This window comes from Capra hircus, chromosome 25 (assembly GCF_001704415.2).
Source record: "Capra hircus breed San Clemente chromosome 25, ASM170441v1, whole genome shotgun sequence".
In the NCBI taxonomy this organism is placed as follows: domain Eukaryota; kingdom Metazoa; phylum Chordata; class Mammalia; order Artiodactyla; family Bovidae; genus Capra; species Capra hircus.
Window position 1 is genome coordinate 2,310,731 of NC_030832.1, and position 23,044 is coordinate 2,333,774.

General features: G+C 61.2%; 6 protein-coding genes across 9 annotated transcripts; 3 read left to right on the forward strand and 3 right to left on the reverse strand.

The window, feature by feature from the left end:
- Positions 1,400–2,495, forward strand: CLDN9 (claudin 9). Its single transcript, XM_005697412.2, has one exon. It carries the CDS (start codon positions 1,420–1,422, stop codon positions 2,071–2,073), a length of 654 nt encoding a protein of 217 aa, XP_005697469.1. The 5' UTR covers positions 1,400–1,419; the 3' UTR covers positions 2,074–2,495.
- On the reverse strand, positions 2,752–4,190 carry CLDN6 (claudin 6). The gene has a single exon (XM_018040794.1). It carries the CDS (start codon positions 4,115–4,117, stop codon positions 3,329–3,331), a length of 789 nt encoding a protein of 262 aa, XP_017896283.1. The 5' UTR covers positions 4,118–4,190; the 3' UTR covers positions 2,752–3,328.
- Positions 7,295–9,408, forward strand: TNFRSF12A (TNF receptor superfamily member 12A). Its single transcript, XM_018040800.1, has 4 exons — positions 7,295–7,458; positions 8,206–8,310; positions 8,547–8,681; positions 8,768–9,408. Exons 1-4 carry the CDS (start codon positions 7,365–7,367, stop codon positions 8,821–8,823), a joined length of 390 nt encoding a protein of 129 aa, XP_017896289.1. The 5' UTR covers positions 7,295–7,364; the 3' UTR covers positions 8,824–9,408.
- On the reverse strand, positions 9,636–11,311 carry HCFC1R1 (host cell factor C1 regulator 1). Of its 3 annotated transcripts, none has more exons than XM_018040798.1 (4): positions 10,847–11,311; positions 10,492–10,548; positions 10,252–10,380; positions 9,636–10,011 (listed from the first exon to the last, which is right to left on the reverse strand). In XM_018040798.1, exons 1-4 carry the CDS (start codon positions 10,939–10,941, stop codon positions 9,876–9,878), a joined length of 417 nt encoding a protein of 138 aa, XP_017896287.1. In that variant the 5' UTR covers positions 10,942–11,311; the 3' UTR covers positions 9,636–9,875. The 3 variants fall into 3 exon arrangements, with proteins under 3 accessions (XP_017896287.1, XP_017896286.1, XP_017896288.1); XM_018040797.1 differs by having other exon boundaries at positions 10,252–10,407; positions 10,847–11,268; XM_018040799.1 differs by lacking the exon at positions 10,492–10,548 and having other exon boundaries at positions 10,847–11,273.
- THOC6 (THO complex 6) lies at positions 11,132–14,059 on the forward strand. 2 transcript variants are annotated; one of them, XM_005697416.2, is made up of 13 exons: positions 11,132–11,239; positions 11,950–12,065; positions 12,173–12,237; positions 12,328–12,431; positions 12,559–12,596; positions 12,679–12,727; positions 12,846–12,917; positions 12,997–13,099; positions 13,184–13,233; positions 13,319–13,381; positions 13,481–13,591; positions 13,677–13,811; positions 13,891–14,059. In XM_005697416.2, exons 2-13 carry the CDS (start codon positions 11,950–11,952, stop codon positions 13,969–13,971), a joined length of 987 nt encoding a protein of 328 aa, XP_005697473.1. In that variant the 5' UTR covers positions 11,132–11,239; the 3' UTR covers positions 13,972–14,059. The 2 variants fall into 2 exon arrangements, with proteins under 2 accessions (XP_005697473.1, XP_005697472.1); XM_005697415.2 differs by lacking the exon at positions 11,132–11,239 and adding an exon at positions 11,269–11,374.
- Positions 14,093–21,690, reverse strand: BICDL2 (BICD family like cargo adaptor 2). The gene is made up of 10 exons (XM_018040796.1): positions 21,619–21,690; positions 20,243–20,538; positions 17,446–17,661; positions 17,099–17,215; positions 16,843–16,989; positions 15,791–15,988; positions 15,522–15,671; positions 14,950–15,077; positions 14,672–14,792; positions 14,093–14,586 (listed from the first exon to the last, which is right to left on the reverse strand). The coding sequence occupies exons 2-10, from the start codon at positions 20,522–20,524 to the stop codon at positions 14,425–14,427; spliced, it is 1,521 nt and encodes a 506-aa protein (XP_017896285.1). The 5' UTR covers positions 20,525–20,538; positions 21,619–21,690; the 3' UTR covers positions 14,093–14,424.

Consider the following 23,044-nt stretch of genomic DNA (forward strand, 5'->3'; position numbering starts at 1 on the left):
GCTTGACCTTCTATGAAGTTGCTCCTGGCCGGGGAGGTGGGTGGGTTGGAGGGGGAGCGGGAAGGACTTGAGCCGTGGTCTGCGTGAGCCCCAGGCTGAGCTGTTCCCACAAGGGGAGTCCTGGGCTCTGATGGGGTCTCCAGGAAGGGATGTGCGTCCTGAGTTCTGTGAGGCAGGGCTCAGGGACTCTCAAGTCACCTGGGTCTCACCCCCCTTGCCCTCCCCTGCGGTGTCTCCCAAACAGAGCCAGGCGCTGGGCCGTCCCCCGACCAGGGCTCACCCTCTGCTACTCTCCCCCTTCCCCCACCTTCACAAGAGGCTCTTTATCCCCCCCCCACCCCCCCTCCCCGCCCCAAGACACCCTCAGCCGCTCAGCTCAGCCCCCAGTGGCAGCAACAGGGGTGGGGAAGGCACACCTGAGCTGAAGTCAATGTGCGGGGGGGGGGGGGGGGGGAATGGTTTTCTAGGCCGTTGCCTGGGTGATGCCACCTGAGCTGGGCGCCAGGCACCTGTCGCCAGGGGAACAATACGGGCGGGGCCCCTCCCTCGGGAGCCGCCAGAGCCGCTAGGCTGAGACCGGGAGATGGATCAGATTCCAGAGAGTGCTGGGTGGGTGGGCTGGGGAGACAGGGGTATGCGATACTGGGGAAGCTGGTGTGTCTGCATCAAGAAACAGAAACAAAATGGGGAGGGGGAGAGCAAAGACAGCGGCGGGGGGGGGGGGGAGGAGGGGGCCGGGTTTCAGGAGGCTCAGCATGGTGCCCAAGGGGTCCTCCCACTTTCAGCCTGAGCCAGGGCCAGTCCCGTCTCCTCCTCATTCCTCTGTCCCTGCGTCCCCACAGGCGTGGAGGTTCTTTCCTCCCAGGTTCGTTTCTGGTTACCAATCCCCCCGCGACTCTGAGCCCCTCCACCCCCAGCCCCGCCTTCTCCCATCACTCTGGCTCCTCCCCGGCCTCGGCCTTAAAACCCCCTGCCTGCAGCCAGGCGTCCCCAGGTGGCACCGCCGGGCGAGCTGCTCAGCCCCAGAACCTGCGCCAACCCCGGGCAAGGGACGCGGCTCGGCTTGGCTCTCCTCTGCCGGCAAGTGGGTCGGGAGGGTCTGTGCAAGCTGGTCAGACGGCGGCAGCGGGACCGGCTGCAGGGCACCTGAGGGGCGACGGGACCCGCCTGGGAACGGCAGCCACTCAGCTGAGCGAAACTGTGGGGTGGATTTGTTGCTGGGGGTTCAGAGACACATCTGTAGAGGGCACAGAGCAAGGAGGCGCCCGCAAAGAGGCTCTCGGATGCGTTGAGAGCTGTCTGGGTCAGAGGAGGGTGACGCCCCTCACCTGCGCTCCCACAGGGGTGGAGCATCGGACCCACTCCTCCGATCAACTGGGCCGCTTAGAGAAGGGAAGACCTGACTGAGGGAGGGGACAAATGGCTTCCACTGGCCTTGAACTCCTGGGTATGACCCTGGCTGTGCTGGGCTGGCTGGGGACCCTGGTGTCCTGCGCCCTGCCCCTGTGGAAGGTGACCGCCTTCATCGGCAACAGCATCGTGGTGGCCCAGGTGGTGTGGGAGGGGCTGTGGATGTCCTGCGTGGTGCAGAGCACCGGCCAGATGCAGTGCAAGGTGTACGACTCGCTGCTGGCGCTGCCGCAGGACCTGCAGGCCGCCCGGGCCCTCTGTGTCATCGCCCTCCTGCTGGCCCTGCTCGGAGTGCTGGTGGCCATCACGGGCGCCCAGTGCACCACCTGCGTGGAGGACGAAGGTGCCAAGGCCCGCATCATGCTCACCGCGGGAGTCCTCCTCCTCCTTGCGGGCATCCTGGTGCTCATCCCAGTGTGCTGGACGGCCCACGCCATCATCCAGGACTTCTACAACCCCCTGGTGGCCGAGGCCCTCAAGCGGGAGCTGGGAGCCTCCCTCTACCTGGGCTGGGCCGCGTCTGCCCTGCTTCTGCTGGGAGGGGGGCTACTGTGTTGCACGTGCCCCCCGCCTCAGATCGAGCGGCCCCGGGGACCGAGGCTGGGCTACTCTATCCCCTCCCGCTCGGGGGCATCTGGGCTGGACAAGAGGGACTACGTGTGAGGCAAATGTCCCAGGAAGCCTGCTGCTGGAAACCTTGACCTTGTGTTGGCTGCCCCGCTCTCAACCTTGCTTTCTACTCCCACCCCTCAGCCAGGTGGAACCCGCTTTCCAGAGGCAGGACAGGCCTGGCTGCAGAGCTAGTCTCAGCACTCGGCCCGACTGAGCCTAGACCCTCCTCTGTGGAGGGTCCACCTCCAACCCCGCCGGTGCTCCTGCTTCTTTCTTCTTCTGTCCCGGATTCAGGACTCTTCCCGAATCCTCCCTTGCTCCCAGAACCTGGGCTTCACCCAAAGAGCAGTAGCTCCTTATGCCTTCTCTGGCCTGGAGTTGGCCCTCTCTGCCTGGCCACTACCAGCATCCAGAGCAACCGCTCTCCTCCAGGCCTAGAGACCCTGCCCATCACCTTCCCCCCTCACCCCACCTTCAAGTAGGGAATAAACTGAGCATTTGTAACTCAGAATAAACAGAGTATTTGTGGTTGGGCTGGGATGACCTGATGGCCTCCCGTGGGTTTGTCAGGCAAGGCCTGCTCCAGGTCATGCCCAGGCGGTGACCTCACTCAGGCCATGCAAGTCACGGGGCAGGGGATGGAATGACAACACGGGGAGGTGTGCCACTCGTGCCCACCTCCTGCCAGTCTGGCATTCAGCAACCTCCCCCAGCAACACCAAAGGTAAGTAATCAAACAAACATGCTTTATTTAGTAAAAACTGGTGAGTGCGGGCAGGATATGGCAAGTGCACAGGGGCTGGAATAGGAAGGTCAGGGGTCAGCACAAGGGGGACACGACTCAGGATGCAGGAGCCAGAGGTCAGAAGACTTGGAGACTGGCGGGTCTTTGGTAACTTAGCACCTGCTCTTCTGGAGGCTACATGAGGCTGGAGAGCCCCTGGGGGTTCCAGAGGCTTGACCAGCAAGGAAAGGCTTGTCCTAGGGAGGCCCCGCCCCCAGCACCAGCAGGGGATGGCATGGTACCCTTCACATGGGACCTCAGTTCCAGGTTGGTCTCTAAGAGAGGGTTGTTCAGGGTGGAGAACAATCCAGAAACTGAAGCATCACCTTTTTGGCTCCATCTTCCAAAGTGAGGAACACTAGTAGCAGACCCCAGGTAGGTAATAAAGTGGATTAACCTCTGCCCCCCTCCCCCAATAAGAAGCCAAAACAACCCCAAAGCTGTCATGGATGACCATCTCCATGACTCCAGTGCAGTGGGTTAGACTCCACTGTCAAAGGGGCCCCCACTCCCCTACCCAAATTAGACGTAATTCTTAGTGGGGTATTCAGAGGGACCCCGAGAGGCGGTATGTGGGGCTGATACTGAGTATCGGGCCATATAATGGCTGGAGCTCCGGGAGCCCCCAGAGGGGCAGGTGCAGCACAGTAGCCCCCCACCCAGCAACAAAAGGCCGGAAGCTGCCCAGCCTAGGTAGAGGGAAGCTCCCAGCTCCCGCTTTTGGGCCTCGACCACCAGAGGGTTGTAGAAGTCCTGGATGATGGTGTGGGCGGTCCAGCACACAGGGATCAGGGTCAGGACCCCCGAGATGACAAAGATGATCCCGGAGGTGAGCACCAGGCGGGCCTTGGAGTCCTTGTCCTCCACGCAGGTGGTGCACTTGGCTCCGGCAAGGTAGACCAGCAGGCCAAGCAGGGCCACGAGGAGAGTGATGACACAGAGGGCCCGGGCGGCCTGCAGGTCCTGCGGCAGCGCCAGCAGCGAGTCGTACACCTTGCACTGCATCTGGCCGGTGCTCTGCACCACGCAGGACATCCACAGCCCCTCCCATACCACCTGGGCCACCACGATGCTGTTGCCGATGAAGGCGGTCACCTTCCACAGGGGCAGGGTGCAGGACACCAGGGCATTCACCCAGCCAAACAGGGTCAGGACGATCCCCAGGATTTGCAGACCAGCAGAAGCCATGGTGAGGCTGGGGCTGAGATGCTGCACTGGGGGACAAAAGTGGAGTAAAGTTAAGACCAGCTGGCTCAGCCCCTCGTTCCCAAAGAACGCTAGGTCCCTCGCCACATGCCATAGCCACCACATAGGACACCAAGAGTATGAACCCTGTACATGGGCGAGGCACGCTCCGAGCCTTATTTTCTCAAAGGCAAATGAACATTTAATGCTTCAGCATTAACTTTTCTCCCTAGGAAATGGCAGCCCACTCTAGTATTCTTGCCTAGAGAATCCCATGGACAGAGGAGCCTGGCAGGCTATAGTCCATGGGGTCGCAAGAGTCGGACACAACTTAGTGACTAAACCACCAGTTATGTGACAGACACTGGCGTATAAGAGTGAAAAAGTAAGCAACCCAGTCCTGGTTGTTTTGAGTGTAAATGAAATAAAGCACCTATGCAAATGCTGGGGTTCCACGGTGGCTCAAACAGTAAAGAATCCACCTGCAATGCAGGAGATCTGGGTTTGATCCCTAGGTTGGGAAGATCCCCTGGAGAAGGAAATGGCAACCCATTCCAGGAGTCTTGCCTGGAGAATTCCATGGACAGAGGAGCCTGGTGAGCTACAGTCAGCAGGGTTGCAAAGACATGACTGAACTACTAACACACACACACATGCAAAGGTTAGCCCGTGGCCCTTTGGGTACAAAGGGATAAAAGGGGTGAAACAACAGAATGCAATTTTTCGATAGTTTCCACAGGGCAAATGGGTGGTGGGTTGGCTCTAGCCACGAGTTCCAGGCTTAAAACTTAGTTTTAACACCAGGAACAGACCCAAGTTTCCTCTTAGCATCCAACGTAAGTGTCCAAATTCACCCCAACTTGGATCCATGCCCCCACACAGGCGCTTGCTAGTTTGACCTAAGATACAGTGTGGATGGACAGTGGCCAGACAGTCCTGGCCTTGCTCACCACTGCCTGGTTCAAACCAGCTCCACCCATTCAAAACCTGGATGGGGCAGGAGAGGTGGAGAAGAAACAAGCAAAACAGTAACACCAGCCCTTCCCACCCAAAGTACTTCCTTTCCCAAGGTCCCCAGCTGCCTCCCGGGGTCCTGCCCTCTGCCCTGCCTGGGGCCCACACAACAGATTCTCAAGGTTGGTGACATTTTCTTGTGCATTCTTACCCCAAATGCCATCCTCTCAGGGCCCAATTTCCCCTAAAAGAAGCTGCCACCTTTGGAGTCTGTCCAGTGAACCAGCTCCTCTGGGGCAACTCTGGCCCCCTCACATCCTGATTTGTCTCGACGTCGTTTGAGGGGGCGATCAGTTCCGTTCAGGGTCCCCCTATGATCCTCCATTGCACAAAGTTCCCGCACATGGCTGGGACCTAAACTCAGCACCAGCCCCAGGGGCTGGCCAGAGGGCAGACTCTCCATTCCTTTGCACCCCGCCCATAACCTGGGAGAAGTCACGACCTCAGGGGAGATCGGACGGGGCGGGCCCTATTGCGCCAATCCCAAGCCCTCCAGGCCTCTCCGGCAGGGTTAGGGTGGGGGCCGCGCTAGCCTAGGCGCCCGGCACCTCCTCCTTACAAGCGCGCCCCTGCCCTCGGCCCCTTCCCTTTCCACGCTCTGCGGCCTCGGCTCATCCGAGGGCGTCCCCTCCCCGTCTCGATCCCTATTTCCCCTGAGTCTGGCCCGAAGGAGGGTATCCTCAGCCCCCCGCCGTGGAAGCCGCGCACCCTGGAGGGGCCTAAGGGCGGCGCTCGCCGCGGGGTCCGCTCGTACAGGTGAGGGGGAGAAGGGCCTGGCCCTAGAGAGCAGCGCAGGTGGGGGATGGGCTCCCGGGTTTCGGTGCCTTTGTCCTGGGCAGGGGGAGGGGCGCTTAACCCTTCCGCCGAAGGACCCCTTCAGGGCCCCGGTTCGGGTGCAGGCGTGCCCCCCGCCCCCAGGGGCTCGCGGTCAAATCCCCTCAGGTTCGTTCCACGCACCGCAACCCAACTCTGCCACGACCCACGCGCCCCGCAATCCCAGGTGTCTACCCCTTCCCCCACGACAGGCGCACCTGCCCAGGCTCACCTGAGAAGGAGTCCACAAAGATTCTGAGTAGCCGGCAGAGTGTGGAGATGGGGGCGGGGGCGGGGGTCTTTAAAGAGGCAGTGACGTCACCGGACCACCGCCCTGGGGAGGGGCAGAGACCCTTGTCCGACTTGCGGCGAATCCCAACCTGGTCAGTAAGGGGCGCTCGAGCCTGCAGGCTCTGCTCGCACACCTCTGGCCCGGGCGCCTGGTAGCAGCCGGCTGCAGTTCTGCCCGCTGGGAAGGCGCGCGGTGTGGGGCCGAACAGAGCTCGAACAGAGCTCGGGTCTGGACTCCGGAACTCACCTAACCTTCCTGAGCCTCATTTCACTCCGAAAACGGGAGACAGCATTTTACCAGTCAATCCTAAAAGAAATCAGTTCTGAATATTCATTGGAAGGACTGATGCTAAAGCTCCAATATTTCGACCACCTGATGTAAAGTGAAGTGAAGTGAAAGTCGCGGCCGACTCTGCGAGTCCACGGGCTATACAGTCCATGGCCTGCCCGCGTTGCGGCCGGATTCCTTACCAGCTGAGCCACAATGGAAGCCCAAGAATACTGGAGTGGGTAGCTATCACTTCACTTCTCCAGGGGACCTTCCCGACCCAGGAATCGAACCGGGGTCTCCTCCATTGCAGGCGGATTCTTTACCTACTGAACTATCAGGGAAGCCTTGATGTGAAGAGCGGACTCACTGGAAAAGACCCTGATGCTGGGAAAGATTGAAGGCAGGAGGAGAAGGGGACGACAGAGGATGAGATGGTTGGATGGCATCACCGACTCGATGGACATGAGTTTGAGCAAACTCAGGGAGATAGTGAAGGACAGGGAGGTCTGGCGTGCTGCAGTCCATGGGGTCGCAAACAGTCGGACACCGCTGAGCAACTGAACAACAAACACAACAAATGTCCTAAGGCAGAAATGAAACGACACAGTAGTATTATTTTTGTTATATTATTATACCCTCGGGGCCCTTAAGAAAGCTGCAGTTATCTCTGAGATGGGTTGTCTCGTGTCAGACCCTCTCCCTCGCCCAACACACACCTCCCGGGCTTCAGCCACCGAGAAGGCAAGGCCACATCTGCCTCCCTTTGGCATGCTGGCCGCTCCGGCGCAGAGGAGGCGTTTGTTAAGCGAATGCCTGAACTTAGCGGGCGGGTCTGGGCGGGACTGGGCGTCTAGGGGCGGATCGTGGGGGCCGGGCCAAGACGAGGGGTCCGCCCCGGAAGGCGGGGGCGGGGGCGGGGCCGCCACTGTATGCCCGGGTCCACCGGTGGCGAGCGCAGACGGCAGCGGCTGCCAGACGAGCACCATGGCTCACTGCCCGCTACGCCCGCTGCTGCGGCTCCTCGTGCTGGGGCTCGGACTGGCGCTGCTGCGCGCTGCGGCCGGGGAGCGAGTGCCAGGTATGCCGGTCCCCGGCCGGGCGGGAGAGCGTGGGAGCGGGGGTAGTCCCCGGGCCGGGATCGGGGAGCCGGCACCAGGAGCCTAGAGGCGGGGCAGAACCGGGGGACCAGGCGGACACGGGGATCCGGGGTCAGACAGTCCCCAGACACGGCCTTCCCTGACCAGGAGAGGTCCCATTCCTCTCCCAGCTTCTTCCGTAGTCCGTGCCTCAGTTTCCCGCCTGTCCGACGTGGGGGGGCGGGGTGTTTCTGTCCTGAGAGTCTGGACTAGGAAGTGGAGAGAGAAAGTTTGAGGGAGGGAATGTCTCGTCTGGTAAGGCGGCACGCCCCCAACCTGATCAATACCGGGTCTGCGCACCCCGCCTTAACAAAAGAGTGGGGGGCTGTTGAGGGGCACGGAGGTCTGTGCCCCCTATACCATGTGGGGTGCCCCCTTCTATCCGGTGACTTCAGTGCCCAGCTATGCGGGGGGAGGGACCGGGGTCGGGCCGGGTGCCCGGGAATGAGTCACCCGCCTGTAGCGGGGTGGGGGGGCCGGTTATGGGGACCTGACTACCCCCCCGCAAGCGTCCCGCACTATGCCCCTCGCTCCCCCGCGCTGCCGTGTCCTGGTCGGGCCGTGCGGTCACCTGTGAGGAATGCGGAGGGCGCCGGTGACTCACTTTATTCGAGCCGGGCCGACCCTGACCTCAGCCCTCAAAATAGCCGCGCCCCGCCCCAGCCTCTGACCCGCGGCCCCCTCCCCAGGCACCACCCCCTGCTCTCGCGGCACCTCCTGGAGCGCGGACCTAGACAAGTGCATGGACTGCGCCTCGTGCCGGGCGAGACCACACAGCGACTTCTGCCTGGGCTGTGAGTGGGGGCGGGGCCGGGGCGAGCGGACCCCAGGCTAGGGGAGAGGCTTGCGGGGTGGAGGGGGGAGCAGGGGACTTGAGATCTGGGAAGTTAATCGGGGTTGGGGGGAGGCTGGAGTGAGGAAGGGGCTCTCACCAGGGTAGGGACCTGGGGAAAGGAAGCCTGGAGGTTCCGATCTAGGGGGCGGGGCTGGCCTGAGAGGGGCGAGGTCTGACTTGAAGTCCGGCCCCCAGGCACTGCGGCCCCTCCAGCCCCCTTCAGGTTGCTGTGGCCCATCCTGGGGGGCGCCCTGGGCCTGGCCCTCTTGCTGGGGCTGCTTTCTGGCTTCCTGGTCTGGAGACGGTGCCGCAGGAGAGAGAAGTTTACCAGTAAGTGTGTCCTCGCCCGCCCAATGGCCCCCCCATCATTCCTCAACATCTCCCCCACTCCTGACACCCCTCTTCTTGTCTTGCAGCCCCCATCGAGGAGACCGGTGGGGAGAGCTGTCCTGGCGTGGCCCTGATCCAGTGACGGGGCGCGCCCCCTGCCAGCAGGAGGCTGTGCCCGCTCATCATTCATTCATTCATTCTGGAGCCAGCTCCAGCCTCCCAGACACAGCCAGAGCCAGGCTGCTCCAACCACAGGGGTGTGGAGGGATGGGGGACAGTGAATCACCTCTCTACGGTCTGGGCCCAAGCTTCCGAAGGGCCTTCCAAGGTGTCTGACCGCCCTGTCTCTCGCTCCAGAATAGAAAAGGAGACCCTGGCTGGCTCATGCCAGACAGCTGACGCTAAGGAACCGCAGCATTTGCACAAGGGTCCCCACCCCCACCCCCACCATGGCCTGGGGGCCAGGCTGACCTGAGGGACCGACACAACACCAGGCCCCACCCACTCAGATGTACTGAAATTCCACTACTTGGGATCTCAGCCTGGGGCGGGGGGGGGGGGGGGGGGGGTTAGGGACCTGTTCCTAACACTAGAGGGCTGGCCCTCTAATGGGGCTGGCCCTAAGACACTGCCCCCTCGAACCCCCTAACACAGGGGGAGATATTTATTTGGGGAGAAAATGTGGAGGGGGAGAGAATTTATTAATAAAAGAATCTTTAACTTTAAATGGTTTGGAGAATGCCATGATCCCAGCCTGACTTCCCAGAGCTGGAGGGGAGGAGTGAGTCACCGCGGGGGTGGGGGCGAGGCTCTGACTCACCCATTCTCAATGCCTGAGCCCAGCCTGCCAGGACCTGGCCGGCCGCGACCGTTTTCCAGGGAAGTGCTTGAGGAGAAATCCGGCATCCAGCACCCCTCCCTGCCCTCCCTTCCCCAAAGAGGCTGGGTTCCAGATGAAGCTTTCATTCACTCAGCAATCTTTATTCAGTTCTCTACGGGGAGGGGATGGCCTCCTTTCCCATGTTCCTGCCCCTTTCACCTCAGGGTTCTGTGTCCTCTGTTGAGGGGAGGTCCTGGTGCCCAGAGGCCTGGTCTGGAGGAAAAGCAGGGCAGCTGGTCCCTTCGTGTGAGTGCTGCTCTCACTTGTTCAGGGGAAGAAGGAAGAGGGGGGGCAGGGGCACTCCTCCCCAGATCTCAGAGCTCCATCATTTCCCCAGCTGGGGATGCAGGGTAGTGGGGGGTGGGAGTGTCCCCCAGCCTCAGCAGCCGGAGAGCCTCAGGGATCAGATTCCCAGGGTAGCGCCAGAGAAGCAGCTCAGAGCAAGGGCTTCTGGAAGAGGAAATAACAGGGCACAGGGGCAGAGGCTGGCCTGGCAGAGCCACGCCCCACCTGGTCCAGGTCCCCAGGGGCTCCTGGACTGCTGGCACCTTCCAAGGAGCCAAGTAGGGAAACAACAGAGGTTGGTGAGAAGCTAAAAATAGCAGAGTGAGGCAGAGCCTGGAAATGGGCTCCCAGGACTGGGTATGATCCCCTGGAAGGCCCAGCCGGAGGACTGTGGATGGTGCCTACCTGAGTGGGGGCAGAGCTGGGGGGAATGCCCTGGGGGGGCTGCAGTAAGGGTGGTCATTGTGCAGGCTGAGTTGAGAGAAGTGGGTGGCCATGTTCTCTTCGGACAGGAACTGCTTGCGCAGGGGCTCCCTGGAGAGAGACGGGGGCGCAGGCAGGCTGGGATTCAGAGGAGAGGTAGCCTGATGGGGACCTGAGGTGACGGAGGACTTGGCGGGAGTCCCTCCCTGCCCCCAAACTCACTGCTCCTCCTCCAGGCGCCGCTTGGTGCTCATGGGCACAGCTCCTCGGAGAGGGGAGCTGGGAAGAAAAGAGAGCTAGGAGCACCCCACCCTCTTGGCGCCATCCCCAGGATCTGCCCGCCTGAGCCTGCAGCGTCAGCCAGCAGCCCCCCGGCCCATGCCTGTCGCTGACGTCTAAGTCACCCTCTCTCCCAGACCATCCACGAGCCTGCCTCGGAGGTCTCCAACCTTGTCTCAGCTTATGCCCAAGCCCTGCCGATAAGCCCCACCGCGTCTCATCCTGAAGACCTGCTCGAGGCCCCAGCCAAAGCTCCTGGGACCCTGGGCCGGGCCCAGCCAGGGTCCCCAACACACACCTCGCGTCCAGGCCTCCAGAAGCCCCCGAGGCGGCCCGCGGGTCCCGCTGGGCCCGACCCTGGGGGCCTCGCTCCAGGGGTTGCTGCAGGATCATTGGGGTTCGGGGTCCTGCGGGCAGAGGGGTGGGATCCAGGCAGCAGGGGCGGAGCCTTTGAGGGCGTGACCCAGTGCGTGGGGCGTGGCTTTAGGCGCCAGGTTCCGCGCAGGCGCGGAAGAAGAACCTCACGCGGCTAGAAGGCGGGTCCGCTCAGCGGGGTGGGGGAGGGGACCCGGCGTAGCGGGGTCGCGGTGGGCGCCACTTGGTGTTGGGGTGTCTTCTCGGTGGTCACCTCTGCTCCTGGAACTCGGGTTACGCGGTGGCCGTCTTCACCTGGGCCGGCCAACGGTATAGGGTAGGTGAGGAACCGCGAAAGGGAGGCGCCCACTGGCACTTCCGGACTCGTGAGGCTGCGTTGCGCGCGGAGCACTCTGGGACTTTTAGTTTCGAGATGGAGCGAGCGGCGCAGCAAGCGGTGCCTCTGGGTCAGGTGAGGGTGGGGCGATGCGCAGTGCCTTCTGGGATTTGTAGTCCACGTCTGGCTCCGAAGGGGCGCGGCAGGGAGTCGTGCCCTAAGCACTGTTTTGCGTGAGCTGTTGGTGGGATCGGATTCTGACCCAGGGGAGGGAGGATAACCCAGAAATACCTCAGGGGCCTAACGTGAAAGTCATAGGATGTGGATCAGGGGTCAGTACCTTTTTCTGTATTGGAGTAATAGAGTTTTTTAAGCCGTTTCTGAGCGAAGACAGAAACTGCGACGCTATGTACAGCAGCTCATCCAATCATGACAAAATCTCCCATGAGCTCCGTTAGACAGTTAAGGAAACCGGGAGGAGAGGCTGAGTCTTTGCTCAGATTTCCACTGGGCATCATGCCTCAACTCTCCTCTTCCTCACCTCCCTGGAGCCGCCCCTGGGACTTAAATGGGCAAGGCCCACTTGGTGGGCTGTCTCAAAGGAGAACTGGGTGATGGGAGGCCCGACTGCTGCAGGGGAAGCAGGAAGAAGTGTGTGGGTCGGAGGTCCCGGATGCCCGAGCCTGCCTTCATCCAGCCTCTCTCCACAGATGGAAGTGTTTCAGGCTCTGCAGCGGCTGCACATGACCATATTCTCCCAGAGCGTCTCACCCTGTGGGAAGTTCCTGGCTGCTGGCAACAATTATGGACAGATAGCTATCTTTAGGTACCCTTGCCCCTGCTCCCCACTGTCCATGAGCTCTGGCACTTGGCCCTCTGGGGGCCTAATGCCCCCTTCTTCTGACACTCAGGCCCCCTCCCCTTTCCCTTCAGCTTGTCTGCTGCTTTGAGCTCCGAGGCCAAAGAGGAAAGTAAGAAGCCCATGGTGACCTTCCATGGTGGGTGCAGACATTGAGTCTGGCTTGGGGGACCCCAGGGTGGATGACAGGAGCAGGACGAGGTCACTCAGGTTCTGTGCTTCCATTTAGCCCATGATGGGCCCGTCTACAGCATGGTCTCCACTGATCGACATCTGCTGAGTGCTGGTGATGGGGAGGTGAAGGCCTGGCTTTGGGCGGAGATCCTTAAGAAGGTGAGTGTGGAGCTGGAGGAAGGGTGAGGTACCCAGACACAGAGAGCCTTTGAGGCCACCCAGTGCATGGGGTCACAGAGTCGGACACAATTCAGCGATTGTACAACAAGCATTTCTCTCCACAAAGGGCTGTAAGGAGCTGTGGCGTCGTCAGCCCCCATACAGGTGAGCCAGGCCCTGTGAGCAGAGGGCACCTGGGGGTGAAGGTGCCACCTCACCAGAGTTGACTCTGCTTTCCTTTCCCCAGGACCAGCCTGGAAGTACCTGAGATCAATGCTCTGCTTCTCGTGCCCAAGGTTCGAGCCCTTCGTAAATTCAGGGCTCTTCCCTGTTTTTGGCCCAGATTTTGATCCTTCCCCTCTCCGTGGCCTGACTTGACCCTGACTTCTGACTCCATCCCGCCTTCCTCTGCAGGAGAATTTGCTCATCCTGGCGGGGGGAGACTGTCAGCTGCATGCAATGGACCTTGAGACAGGGACCTTCATGGTGAGAGAGCAGGGCCAGGGGAGCTGGGGCAACGGCATTCCTCCTGGGTCTTGTCCTGACACTGCCTCTCTCCCTGCAGTGGGCCCTCCGGGGCCACACGGACTACATCCACTGCTTGGCACTGCGGGAGCGGAGCCCTGAGGTGCTGTCGGGCGGCGAGGATGGGGCCGTGCGGCTTTGGGGTAAGGAGTGTCGCATCGGAGGGAAGGCTGGTGGTGAGGGAGCCTAAGGCGAGGAGGATACCTCTCGCGGTTCTTCCTCTGCAGACCTGCGCACAGCCAAGGAGGTCCAGACAATCGAGGTCTATAAGCACGAGGTGAGGGCACACCCCACGTTCTGTCCTCCCTTCTTCCTTCCTGGGCATCTCCGGTGTCTTCATCTTCCGTTCTCCTCCCTCCCAGGAGTGCTCGAGGCCCCACAATGGGCGCTGGATCGGATGTTTGGCAACTGACTCGGACTGGATGGTGAGCCAGGCAGCGTGCAGGCTGGGGTGGCAGCTCGGGCCCTGTCTGGCTGAGGGCCCATGGCTCACGGTAACTTGGGATCCCCAACTTCCTGCCCAGGTCTGCGGAGGAGGCCCAGCACTCACCCTCTGGCACCTCCGATCCTCCACACCCACCACCGTCTTCCCCATGCGGGCGCCACAGAAGCACGTCACCTTCTACCAGGACCTGGTGAGGCCCTCTGTCTTGTTTCTGCTGTCCCTGCCTCGCTCCCCCTCCAGGCCTGAACTCTGAGCTCCCTCCCTGTCTTCCACAGATTCTATCAGCTGGACAGGGCCGCTGTGTCAACCAGTGGCAGCTGAGTGGGGAGCTCAAGGCCCAAGTGCCTGGCTCCTCCCCGGGACTGCTAAGCCTCAGCCTCAACCAGCAACCAGCAGCCCCTGAGTGCAAGGTGGGTCCGGCCAGGGGTGGTGGGGACCCTGGGAGGCCAGGGCGTTGGGGCAGGTCAGTCACTCCCCTCTTGTTTCTAGGTCCTGACGGCAGCGGGCAACAGCTGCAGGGTGGATGTCTTCACTAATCTGGGCTACCGAGCTTTCTCTCTGTCCTTCTGACCTCCAACAGTGTCTCCACCTCCATCTGAGGAGTTCACAGTGTTTTCTTCTTTTTTTATACAAATAAAATTAGTGTTTTGTTTTTTTTTAATGTGCTTTCTTCCCAAGAATGGAGGCCAAGTCAGTGTAATGATTTATATATTACTTTGTCTGATCTTGATACATAAATACCCACCCCCATCCCCGAACCACAGCTGAGGGCCAGGGGGCTTAATGCCTAGAAAAGATAGATTTATATAGATTTGTAAACAGCTCTGCCACACATGCCCCTGCCACCCGTCTGGGGTCTCTGGCCCCCAAAGCTGGCCCCTGCTCCCAGTGACCCCTTGCCCAGCCTCCAAGGGAGGGGAGGGCACCAGCCGCCTTTGGCAGACAGTCGGGACACATCGCTCTGTTGGCCAGAAAAGAAAAGTGAGCCAAGAGGGCAAAGCCAGCCCTGCCTGTTCCCGGCGCTCAGGTCCTTCGGAATAGGGTGCTGAAGAAGCCGCCGGCGGGCCCGGGGCTCAGGCGCAGGGAGAAGCGCGTTGGGGCGGGGCGCGGGGCGGAGGCGGCAGCACTCAGCTCTTGCTGGCGTTGCGAGCGCAGCTGCTGGCCGATGACCACCTGCATGTCGTCCTGTGGGCGGGCCGGCGGGGCGGGTCAGCGTTCGGCCCCGCCCCACCGGCTCCTCCCCGTCGGCCCCGTGCGCCCCGCCCCTCACCTGCCAGGCCTCCAGCTCTTGCGTCAACGCCACCTTCTGGCGGATGGTGCGAAGCAGCTCCCGGGAGAGGGAGTCCCGCTCCAGAGAAACGCGGCTGAGCTCCAGGGACAGTTCCAGGACCCTGCAGGCGAGGGGCAAAGAGCATGTCCGAGGACGCTGGGGCTTCAGCGTGCAGGGGTGATGGGGGCTCCTTGACCCAGGCGGAAGTCAGACCACTAATACGAAACCAGGGAAGTCAGAGGGCCCCCGGGCGGTGGTGAATGGTTGCAGATGCTTACTTGTTCATGGCCTCGTCTCGGTCTGAGAGGGCGCTGCTTAAGGCCTCCTCGGGGTCCTGCACCCGCAGTTCCTTCTGCCTTTGCAGTTCCTCCCGCAGGGACTGTAGCTCTGCCTGCTGCAGTGCCATCTGCGGGCAGGGTAAAGTCCAGAAGAGGCAGTTAGGCCCCTGGGTGTCCCAGCGCTTGCTCTTCCAGGCAGTCTAGACTCATTCGCTGCCTTCGCGCACCTCCCACCTCCCATCTCCACCTGCTCCACAAACAACCCTGACAGCTAATGGTCCTGTGCTGGAGATGAATCTTCTGAGTGCCTAGCGGGGTGGGGTGGGTCAGGGTTAGATGGATGGTCTAAGCCTGCAGGAAGGATGCATGGAGGAGATGGGACTTAAGGGGGAGTGTAGTTCAGGAAGTCTTCCTGGAGGAGGTGACATACAGGCTGGCTGTTGAAACTTGATGGCAAGTTTGTGAAGGGGTATCCAAGTAGAGAGGGATTCGTGGGCAAAGGCTTGGCGGTATAGATGGGAAAGAAACTGACATTGAGAGGAGCTTTGAATCCAATGCTATGCTTCCCTCACCTCAACCTGTAACCGGACCACTTCCTCCTCCTCTTCTCCCAATATCTCCTCTGGGCTCAGGGATGCTCCCTTCCTGGGAGGCTCCAACCTCTCCTCTTGGGGCGAACGCTGCTGGCTGGATGCTTCTTGGGTCTCCGGGGATAGAGTGGTCTGTCCACCAAAGAAATCGATCAGGGCAGTGTCAAACCTTCTAGGGATAAAAAAAGGAGGGGCGGAGTCTGCAGCCCTCCGGGATGGTGAGCGTGGAGCCTGGTGGGCCGAGAGCTCACCAGAGCACCTCTGCTTCTGTCCGTGTTCTGGTTTTGGTCCTGGTCGCTGTCTAGGCTGTGGGCGAGCTCTAACTGCAGCGAGGCTCCCGAGAGGTCGGCGTCCTGGAGGCGCGACTCCTCCTCCAGCTCCGAGACACGCTGCTGCAGCCTCCGCAGCGCGCTCAGCGCCTCCTCCGTCTCGGACCGCGCGCGTTCCAGCTGCGGCAGCAGAGCGAAACCGTGAGCGTCAGACGGATGCCCCCACCGCCGGCCGACAGGGGGCGCCAGCGCGCCGCGGGAGTCAGGCATCCGCGCGTGTCCGCCCCGCCCAGCGCCGAAGTTGGCTCTCGCTCCCATAGCGCGGGGCGGCCGTGGGACCCGCAGTCCCCCTCGGCAGATGCGACTTGCCTCACCTACAGAGCAGGGCCCCGACGAGCACCCAGACTTCAAAATCTCCAGTCACCCTCCAGTCCCGCCCCATCCGATCACTAGAAAAGCCCCGCCCCTTCCCTGACCCGGCAGGCCCACCTTCTTACTAAAGCTGTCACCCGGCCCTGACTGATCCTCTCTTCTCAGCCAGGAGACCTGCTGAACGTCTCACACCCTCCCCGCAGCCATGCAGCATTACCACCCATCTCACAGATGGGGAAACTGAGGCTGGTGTCCCACAATAGTAGGGAGGGACCCTGGGATAAGAAACCCCAGTAATCTGACCTCAAAGCAAGCGCAAGCTCCTAAGATCTCAAACATCAAGGCATACCGCCTCCTTCCATTTTCTTTCCTCTGTTTTCACACCCAGACGTGGTCCAGGTCCCCATCACCTCCGATGGTGAGCTCTCGCCTCGGCCCCATCCCTGGCCTCCAGTTGCTGGTCTCTGATGCATCCTAGAACCACCAGCCCGACTCAGTCTCTCTGTGGCTCCCACTTGCCCTTGTGCTAATGCCTTTGCCCTTCTGGCCCGGCTGCTAGGGCTCCCAGTGACCCAGCTCTGGGGTCTTCTCCCAGGAGGCCCCGAGGCAGCGATCCAGGCCCCCAGCCTGACGCGCCCACCCACCCCAGCCCTGCCAGTCACCTCCAGACCGTGCTCCCGCCTCTCCCGCCGCAGCAGCAGCAGCTCCTCATGGGTGGCCTGCAGCCTGCCCCGTCCCTTCTCCAGCTCCTCACGCAGACCTCGAATCTGGGCTTCCAGGTCCTGCCGGCGACTCTGGAGCATCTGATTCTGGGGAAAAGCACATCAGAGCTAAGAGTGGAAGGGCAAGCCTGGGCCCACACAGCCCCCACGCCAGCCTTCCCCACTTAACAGACCCCTGGCCCCAACTGGCACTCACCTCCCCCTGCAGACTCTCCAGCCGCGTCCTCAGCTCTGCCCCAGCCAGGGCCTGAGCCTGGCACTGCCCTTGAAGGCTGTCCAGTTCCCGCTGAAGCTCCTGCTCAGTCTGCGAGGCCTGGGAATGGGGTTGGGGATCAGAGTCCTCAGCTGGCCCACACTGCAACAGGCCCAGCACTCCCATCCCCAGACGTCCACCCCTCCTTGCTGGGAGACCCAGGGTCAGGGCCATCCAGCCTGGGCCAGCGCAACCACCCCCACCAGGACTGGGCCCAGCGCGCCCACCCCCACCAGGACAGGGCGTCCGCCCCCTCCTTGCCAAGGGACCCAGGGTCAGGGTCGTCCCACCTGGGCCAGCTGCTGGCTGAGCCGGAGGTTCTGTTCGCCGAGTTCGCTGAGGGCCCGAGCCCGCTCCCGGCCGCTGTCCTGCTGCTCGGAACGCTGCTCCCCGAGCTGAGCCCTAAGGGCCTCCACGTCCCTCTCCAGCTCCACCGCCCTGGCCTCCCACTCGGCTCCCCGGGCTGCCAGGCCCCGGCGCAGTTCATGGTTCTGCTGCTGCAGCTGCTGTGGGGCCGAGACAGAGGGGCGGAGGCAGAGATGGGACAGTGAGACTGGAGGGAACGCAGAGCAATAGGCAGAGACCTGGGGGGGGCCGAGGGGGTCCGAGGCAGGCCTGAGAGCCAGAAACAGGACAGAGCTGGGGGGGGAGTAGGCAGGGGGGCAAGACGCAGCCTCGGACAGTAGAGGAGGCAGAGGAGCCTTAGAGCGGCTTCTGGAGGCGCTGACCCTGGGCCTGAGCTGGGCGAGGCTCCCCGGTGCCCACTCACCTCTGCCTGCCTCCGGGGCTTCTGGGCCCGAGGTTGCAGGCGCCGTTTTTGGCGCCTGAGTCTGGCAGAATTGAAGCCCCGGCCCATGGCCTCACACAGCTGCGTGCTCTGGAGATTCCGCCTCTGCTCAACCCCTCTCCCCCAGCTCCTCCTGGCCAGCTCCCTCTAATTAACCCTGGGCAGCCGCACCCCGGCCCCACGCCTCTGCCCGCCCTCCCCTAGAACCTGTCTAACCAGCGGGGGGACGCTCCTGGCACACCCAGAGGACCAGCTTGGGGAGGCAGGTAAGTCAGAGGCCAGCGTCTGCCCCCTCACCCCTCTGTAGACTCCATGCAGGACAGTGACACTAACCGTAGCTGCTATGGTGATTAGCAAGCCCGCCTGCTAGGGCTTCACCTATATTATTGTCTTTACTCCGGGGGAATTAGAATCCTATTGTTGCTGTTTAGTCACCAAGTCATGTGCGACTCTTCAGCCCCATAGACTGTAGCCTGCCAGGCTCCTCTGTCCATGGAACTTCCCAGATGAGAATACTGGAGCGGGTTGCCATTTCATTCCCCAGGCGATCTTCCTGACCCAGGCACTAAACCCGCATGTTCTGCATTGGCAGGTGGATTCTTTACCGCTGAGCCACCAGGGAAACCTTTAAAATCTTTAACATCTTCATTTTACAGATGAGGAAACTGGGCCTCAGAGAGGTTAAATGCCTTGCCCAAGGACACACAGTGAGTTATTAGAGCAGGGATTCTAACCCAGACAGCCAAATCCTTAACCAAATACCATGGGGGTGGGGTGTGGACAACACAGCTCTAGGATTAAGCCCACCAGTCTGGGGCCCTATTGTTCTCGCCAGTGCCCAGCTCCCTAACACCTCCAAGTCCCATCTAGCCATCCATCCATCCATCTATTCATCTATCCAGTATTTCCTGAGCTTGCCCCATTTTGGGGTCTGGCTATCAGCAGTAAGTGAGACCACCAAATTCACTACCTGAAACAGCTTAGAGTCCAGAGGCGAATGAACACATTTGAACCAGGCAGTTTCGGAGAGGGGCACATTGAGGGCTCTAAAGAAACCCTGGGAAGTGATGAAGAGGAGTGAGGTGTGGTGGGGGCTCCTTCAGGAGGAAGTGGTATCTAAGTTGACTCCTGCAGGGTAAGAAGGAAGAGGGCTACACCAAGGAACAGCAGGTGCAAAGACCCTGAGGCAGTAAGTGTGGGTTGCTCAGAGAACTGAAAAAAGGCCCTCTCAGAGGAGAGGCCACGTGGCTGAGATGAGATCAGGGGGGGTCACTTAGGACGTTTAGGCCCTGGTGAGAACTTTTGGTTTCATTCTAAATGAGGGGGAGCCATTGAGAGATTCTGGGCAAAGACTGAAATGATCGGATTTGCAATTTTTGAAGATCTCTTTGGCTGCCCCGTGGAGAAGGAGCTCAAGGGGCAAGGTGGAAGCTGGGGACCAGTGAGGAGGCAGCTGCTGTGTCTAGGGCAGAGATGATGGCACTGCGGCCAGCTTGGAGAGATGATAAGAAGTGAGTAGACTTGGTGTCTAGTTTCAAAAAAGAATCAACAGGACTTGCCAGTGTGGGAGGAAAGAGGTCGTGGAGATGCTGAGGCTGGGGCCCTGCGGTGGGAAGCTGGGGTGGACAGCAGGTGATGGGATCACGGAACCCAGTGCCACTTATGTTGAGATGCCCCTTAGGTGGCCAAGTGGGGAGGGTGTGGGGCCGACAACATGGGTGCAGGAGTCAGTGGTGTCCTTGGCGTGTGTAGGGGGCCGGATGTGACGCCCAGGGTGAGGGTGACTGCAGCATGGGCAGAGGGAACCATGCATATCTCCCAGAGCTGAGTGAGAACTGACCAAGATCATGAGTGGAAAGTGCTCAGCCCAGAGCGAGCCAGGGAGAGAGTGCTTAGGATCTGCTCGCTGGGGTTTGTGCAATACTGCTGAGGAGCCAGACCCAAGGTTCAGAAAGGGCCAGCGGCTTGCTCAAGGTCACACAGCCTGGCAGGGATCTGAACTCGGGTCCTGCCTTGCCCTCGGAGCCCGTGTTCTTTTCTCTGCAGTGGGCAGCCTGTGGGACCTTTAGTTCGCCCATCAGGGACGGAACCTGCATCCCTGCATTGGAAAGAGTCCCAAACGCTAGACTGCCAGGGAACCCATGTTCTTAACTACTGGGCAACACTGCCAGGGAGACTGGTCCTAGCCCTGGACTGCTGTTCCAGAGGCAACCCCCTGCCCCGCTTTCGTCCCTCCGCCCCCCGCCTGGTCCCTGCCTCCTGCCCTCCACCCCCCAGCCCTGCCCTCTGCGCCAGCTCACTTCTTCACGCTCAGCATGCTGGGCGCTCAGCGTGTCCAGCTGCCGCTGCAGCTCCTCGTTGCGTTCCAGAAGCATCTTGCCGAGCTCCGCTGCCAACAGCAGGTCTTTCTCCTTCTGCTGCAGCTGCACGGCCAGGTCCTCCGGCTCCTCAGGCCCTGGGCCCCCTCCCAGGAATGAGTCCCGCCGCTCCAGCACGAAGGGGAAGAAGCCCTCGTCACCACTGGGGGAGGCGCCCCCTGAGAGCAGCCCGGCCGGAAAGCTGGGCCCTTCTGGGGAGTTCATGGCACTGGCAGCGTCTGTAGGGGCAGGTAGGGCTGTGAGGAGTGGTGACAGGACTCCTCTGCAACCCAAAGGGGTTTGCCCCCTCGCTGGCCAAGACAAGGCTCTCTTGAAATTCTTCACCTGCCACTGGCCCTCTGAGTCTTCTGGGCCAAGAAGGGTTAATGATCTGTGTCTTGTCCGCCCAGTTCCGTTAATGTCCCCAGGGTAAACTGAGGCAGGGGGAAGCAGGAAGAGAGCTGCCGGGGCTCCCGCCTCTGGTGGATGGTTTCTGCCCCGGGGAACTCGTCCCAGTGCTCCGGGACCACAGCCCGCCCCAGCCACCGGCCCCCCGCTTCCTCTTCCCCAGGCCCTCAGCCCACCGCTTCTGGACTGCTGGCCCAGGCGCCGCAGTTCCCAGCCACCCTGGGCGAGGTAACAGGTTATGCCCGCGCGGGCACTGCCGCCTGGCCACTCCAGGTTTCTGTTTACTTCCCGCCCGGCCCTGGGGATGGGAGCCTGGCGGCGCTCCCCCAGGGCCGCCAGGGCCCGCAGTTCTGGGGCTCAGGAGGGAGGGGACCCACGGGCTTCCCTGGCCTTTTCCCCATGTTACCCCCCACCAGCATGCCTGGGGCTTCCTCACCCACTGTGAGCGCGCGCGCACGCGCACGCACACACACACAAACACCTGACTTTTCCCTTCCTCCTGTTGGCAGGTGTCAGACCCCAGGCCTCTCCGCAGGACCCAGGCATCCGCGGTCTTCCCAACTCAACTGCCCCCGGACGCACCGGGGGTCTCCCCGACGTGGCCCCCGCGGGTCCAGCCCGCCCTGGGACTCGGGCGCATCCCGCCTCTTCGCCTCTCCCCGCACTGAGCTACTAGCTCTTAGCACCTCCACCCGGGCGTCGGGGCCACCAGCCTCTCGACCCCCAACCCTCGGCGTCGGAAGCCCAGCCACAGCCTTCCCGCCTTCCTTCCTGCCCGCTCCCGGGTTTCCCGGCCCCCAGAGTCCAGCCCGGCCACCCCTGCCCGCCCCATCGGCCCGCGCCCGGTTGGCCCGGCCCGGTCCACCCGAAGCTCGAAAGGGCCCCTGTCCTCGCGCCCCCTCGGCTCTCACCCGACGGCGCCGGGCTGCCTCCGAGGTCCCCGCGGCCCCGGATCCCCTCTTCCGGGGGCGGTGCCGGGTGCTCCGCCCGCACAGGTGAGGGGCGGGGCCACGGGGCGCCCCCTGGTGGCTGGAATGGCCAGGTGGGGCCCAAAGAAAGGCAACTCCACCCAGGTCAGAGCCGCTCACCCATCTTGCTGCCACCGAAAACGACAGGGCCCATTAATTGAGCACCTGCTGTATGCACACCCCACGCTGAACATAGACGTCGGTTCCCTTTCCCCTCACAACTGAGATAGGACATTATTAACGACAGCAGCAAATCTAGCGGGTATTAAGCACTCTGCTAAGAAAGCTCTTATTTACTTTCATGACATCCTCATGAAGCAGGAACTGCCATTATCCCCGTTTTATAGATGAGGAAACTGAGGCCTAGCAAGGATCTATCTTGCTTGGGGTCACATGGACAGGAGTTGAACGTGAGCAGCACAGATGTGACTTCTTAGTCTGATTCCCGTGTGGTAGGTGAGGACGGCTGAAGTGACTTGCCCATAACCACACCTTAGCCTGTGCTCCTCCCAACCTGAGGCTATCAGCTCCCAGGCTGCAGAGTCAGGGGCAGAGGATGGGGTGAGGAGACTGGGAGGACCCATGGCTGAATTCCGGGGTCGAGCCCAGGGCAGCCTGATGCTTGTGGGCGATGCCCCAGCCGTGGCCTGGTGGCTTCTCAAGAGTCTCCTCAGACTTCAGGGCTCCCTGGGTCCCTGTGAAAGAGGCTCCTGGCCTAGTGAGTGGGGACGGATGGAGGGCTGGGAGCAGTGGTGTGTTGGTAACTCTTTAATAACAGGCTTTCAGGGGAAGGAAAAAGCCTTGACTTGTTAATTCTGCCCATTTCTGTGCTATAAATACTCCCTCCAAGGCTGATTACTTTTTTTTCCACTTTCTTTCTTTCTTTCTTTTTTTTTTTTTTTTTGGCATCACTGGGCAGCATGTGGATCTTACTTCCCTAAGCAGGGATTGAACCTATGCCCCTTGCAGTCGAAGCACGATTCTTTTTAAAAATGTATTTATTTTGGATGCACTGGGTCTTTGTTGTTGCGCACAGACTTTCCCTAGTTGCAAAGAGCAGGGCTGCTCCTCATTGCGGTGCACAGGCTTCTCATTGCGGTGGCTTCTCTTGTTGCAGAGCATGGTCTCTAGGCACAGGGTCTTCAGTAGTTGCAGCGCACCGGCTCAAAAGTTGTCGCATACGGGCTTAGTTACTCCACGGCGGTTAGACTCTTCCCAGACCAGGGATAGAACCCTGGTCCCCTGCGTTGGCATGCAGATTCTTATCCACCGTGCCACCAGGGATGTCCTAGAAGTGCGATTCTCGACTATTGTACCACCAGGGAAAGCCCCAAGGCTGATTTCAAGCTACTGACATGACATTTTTGAA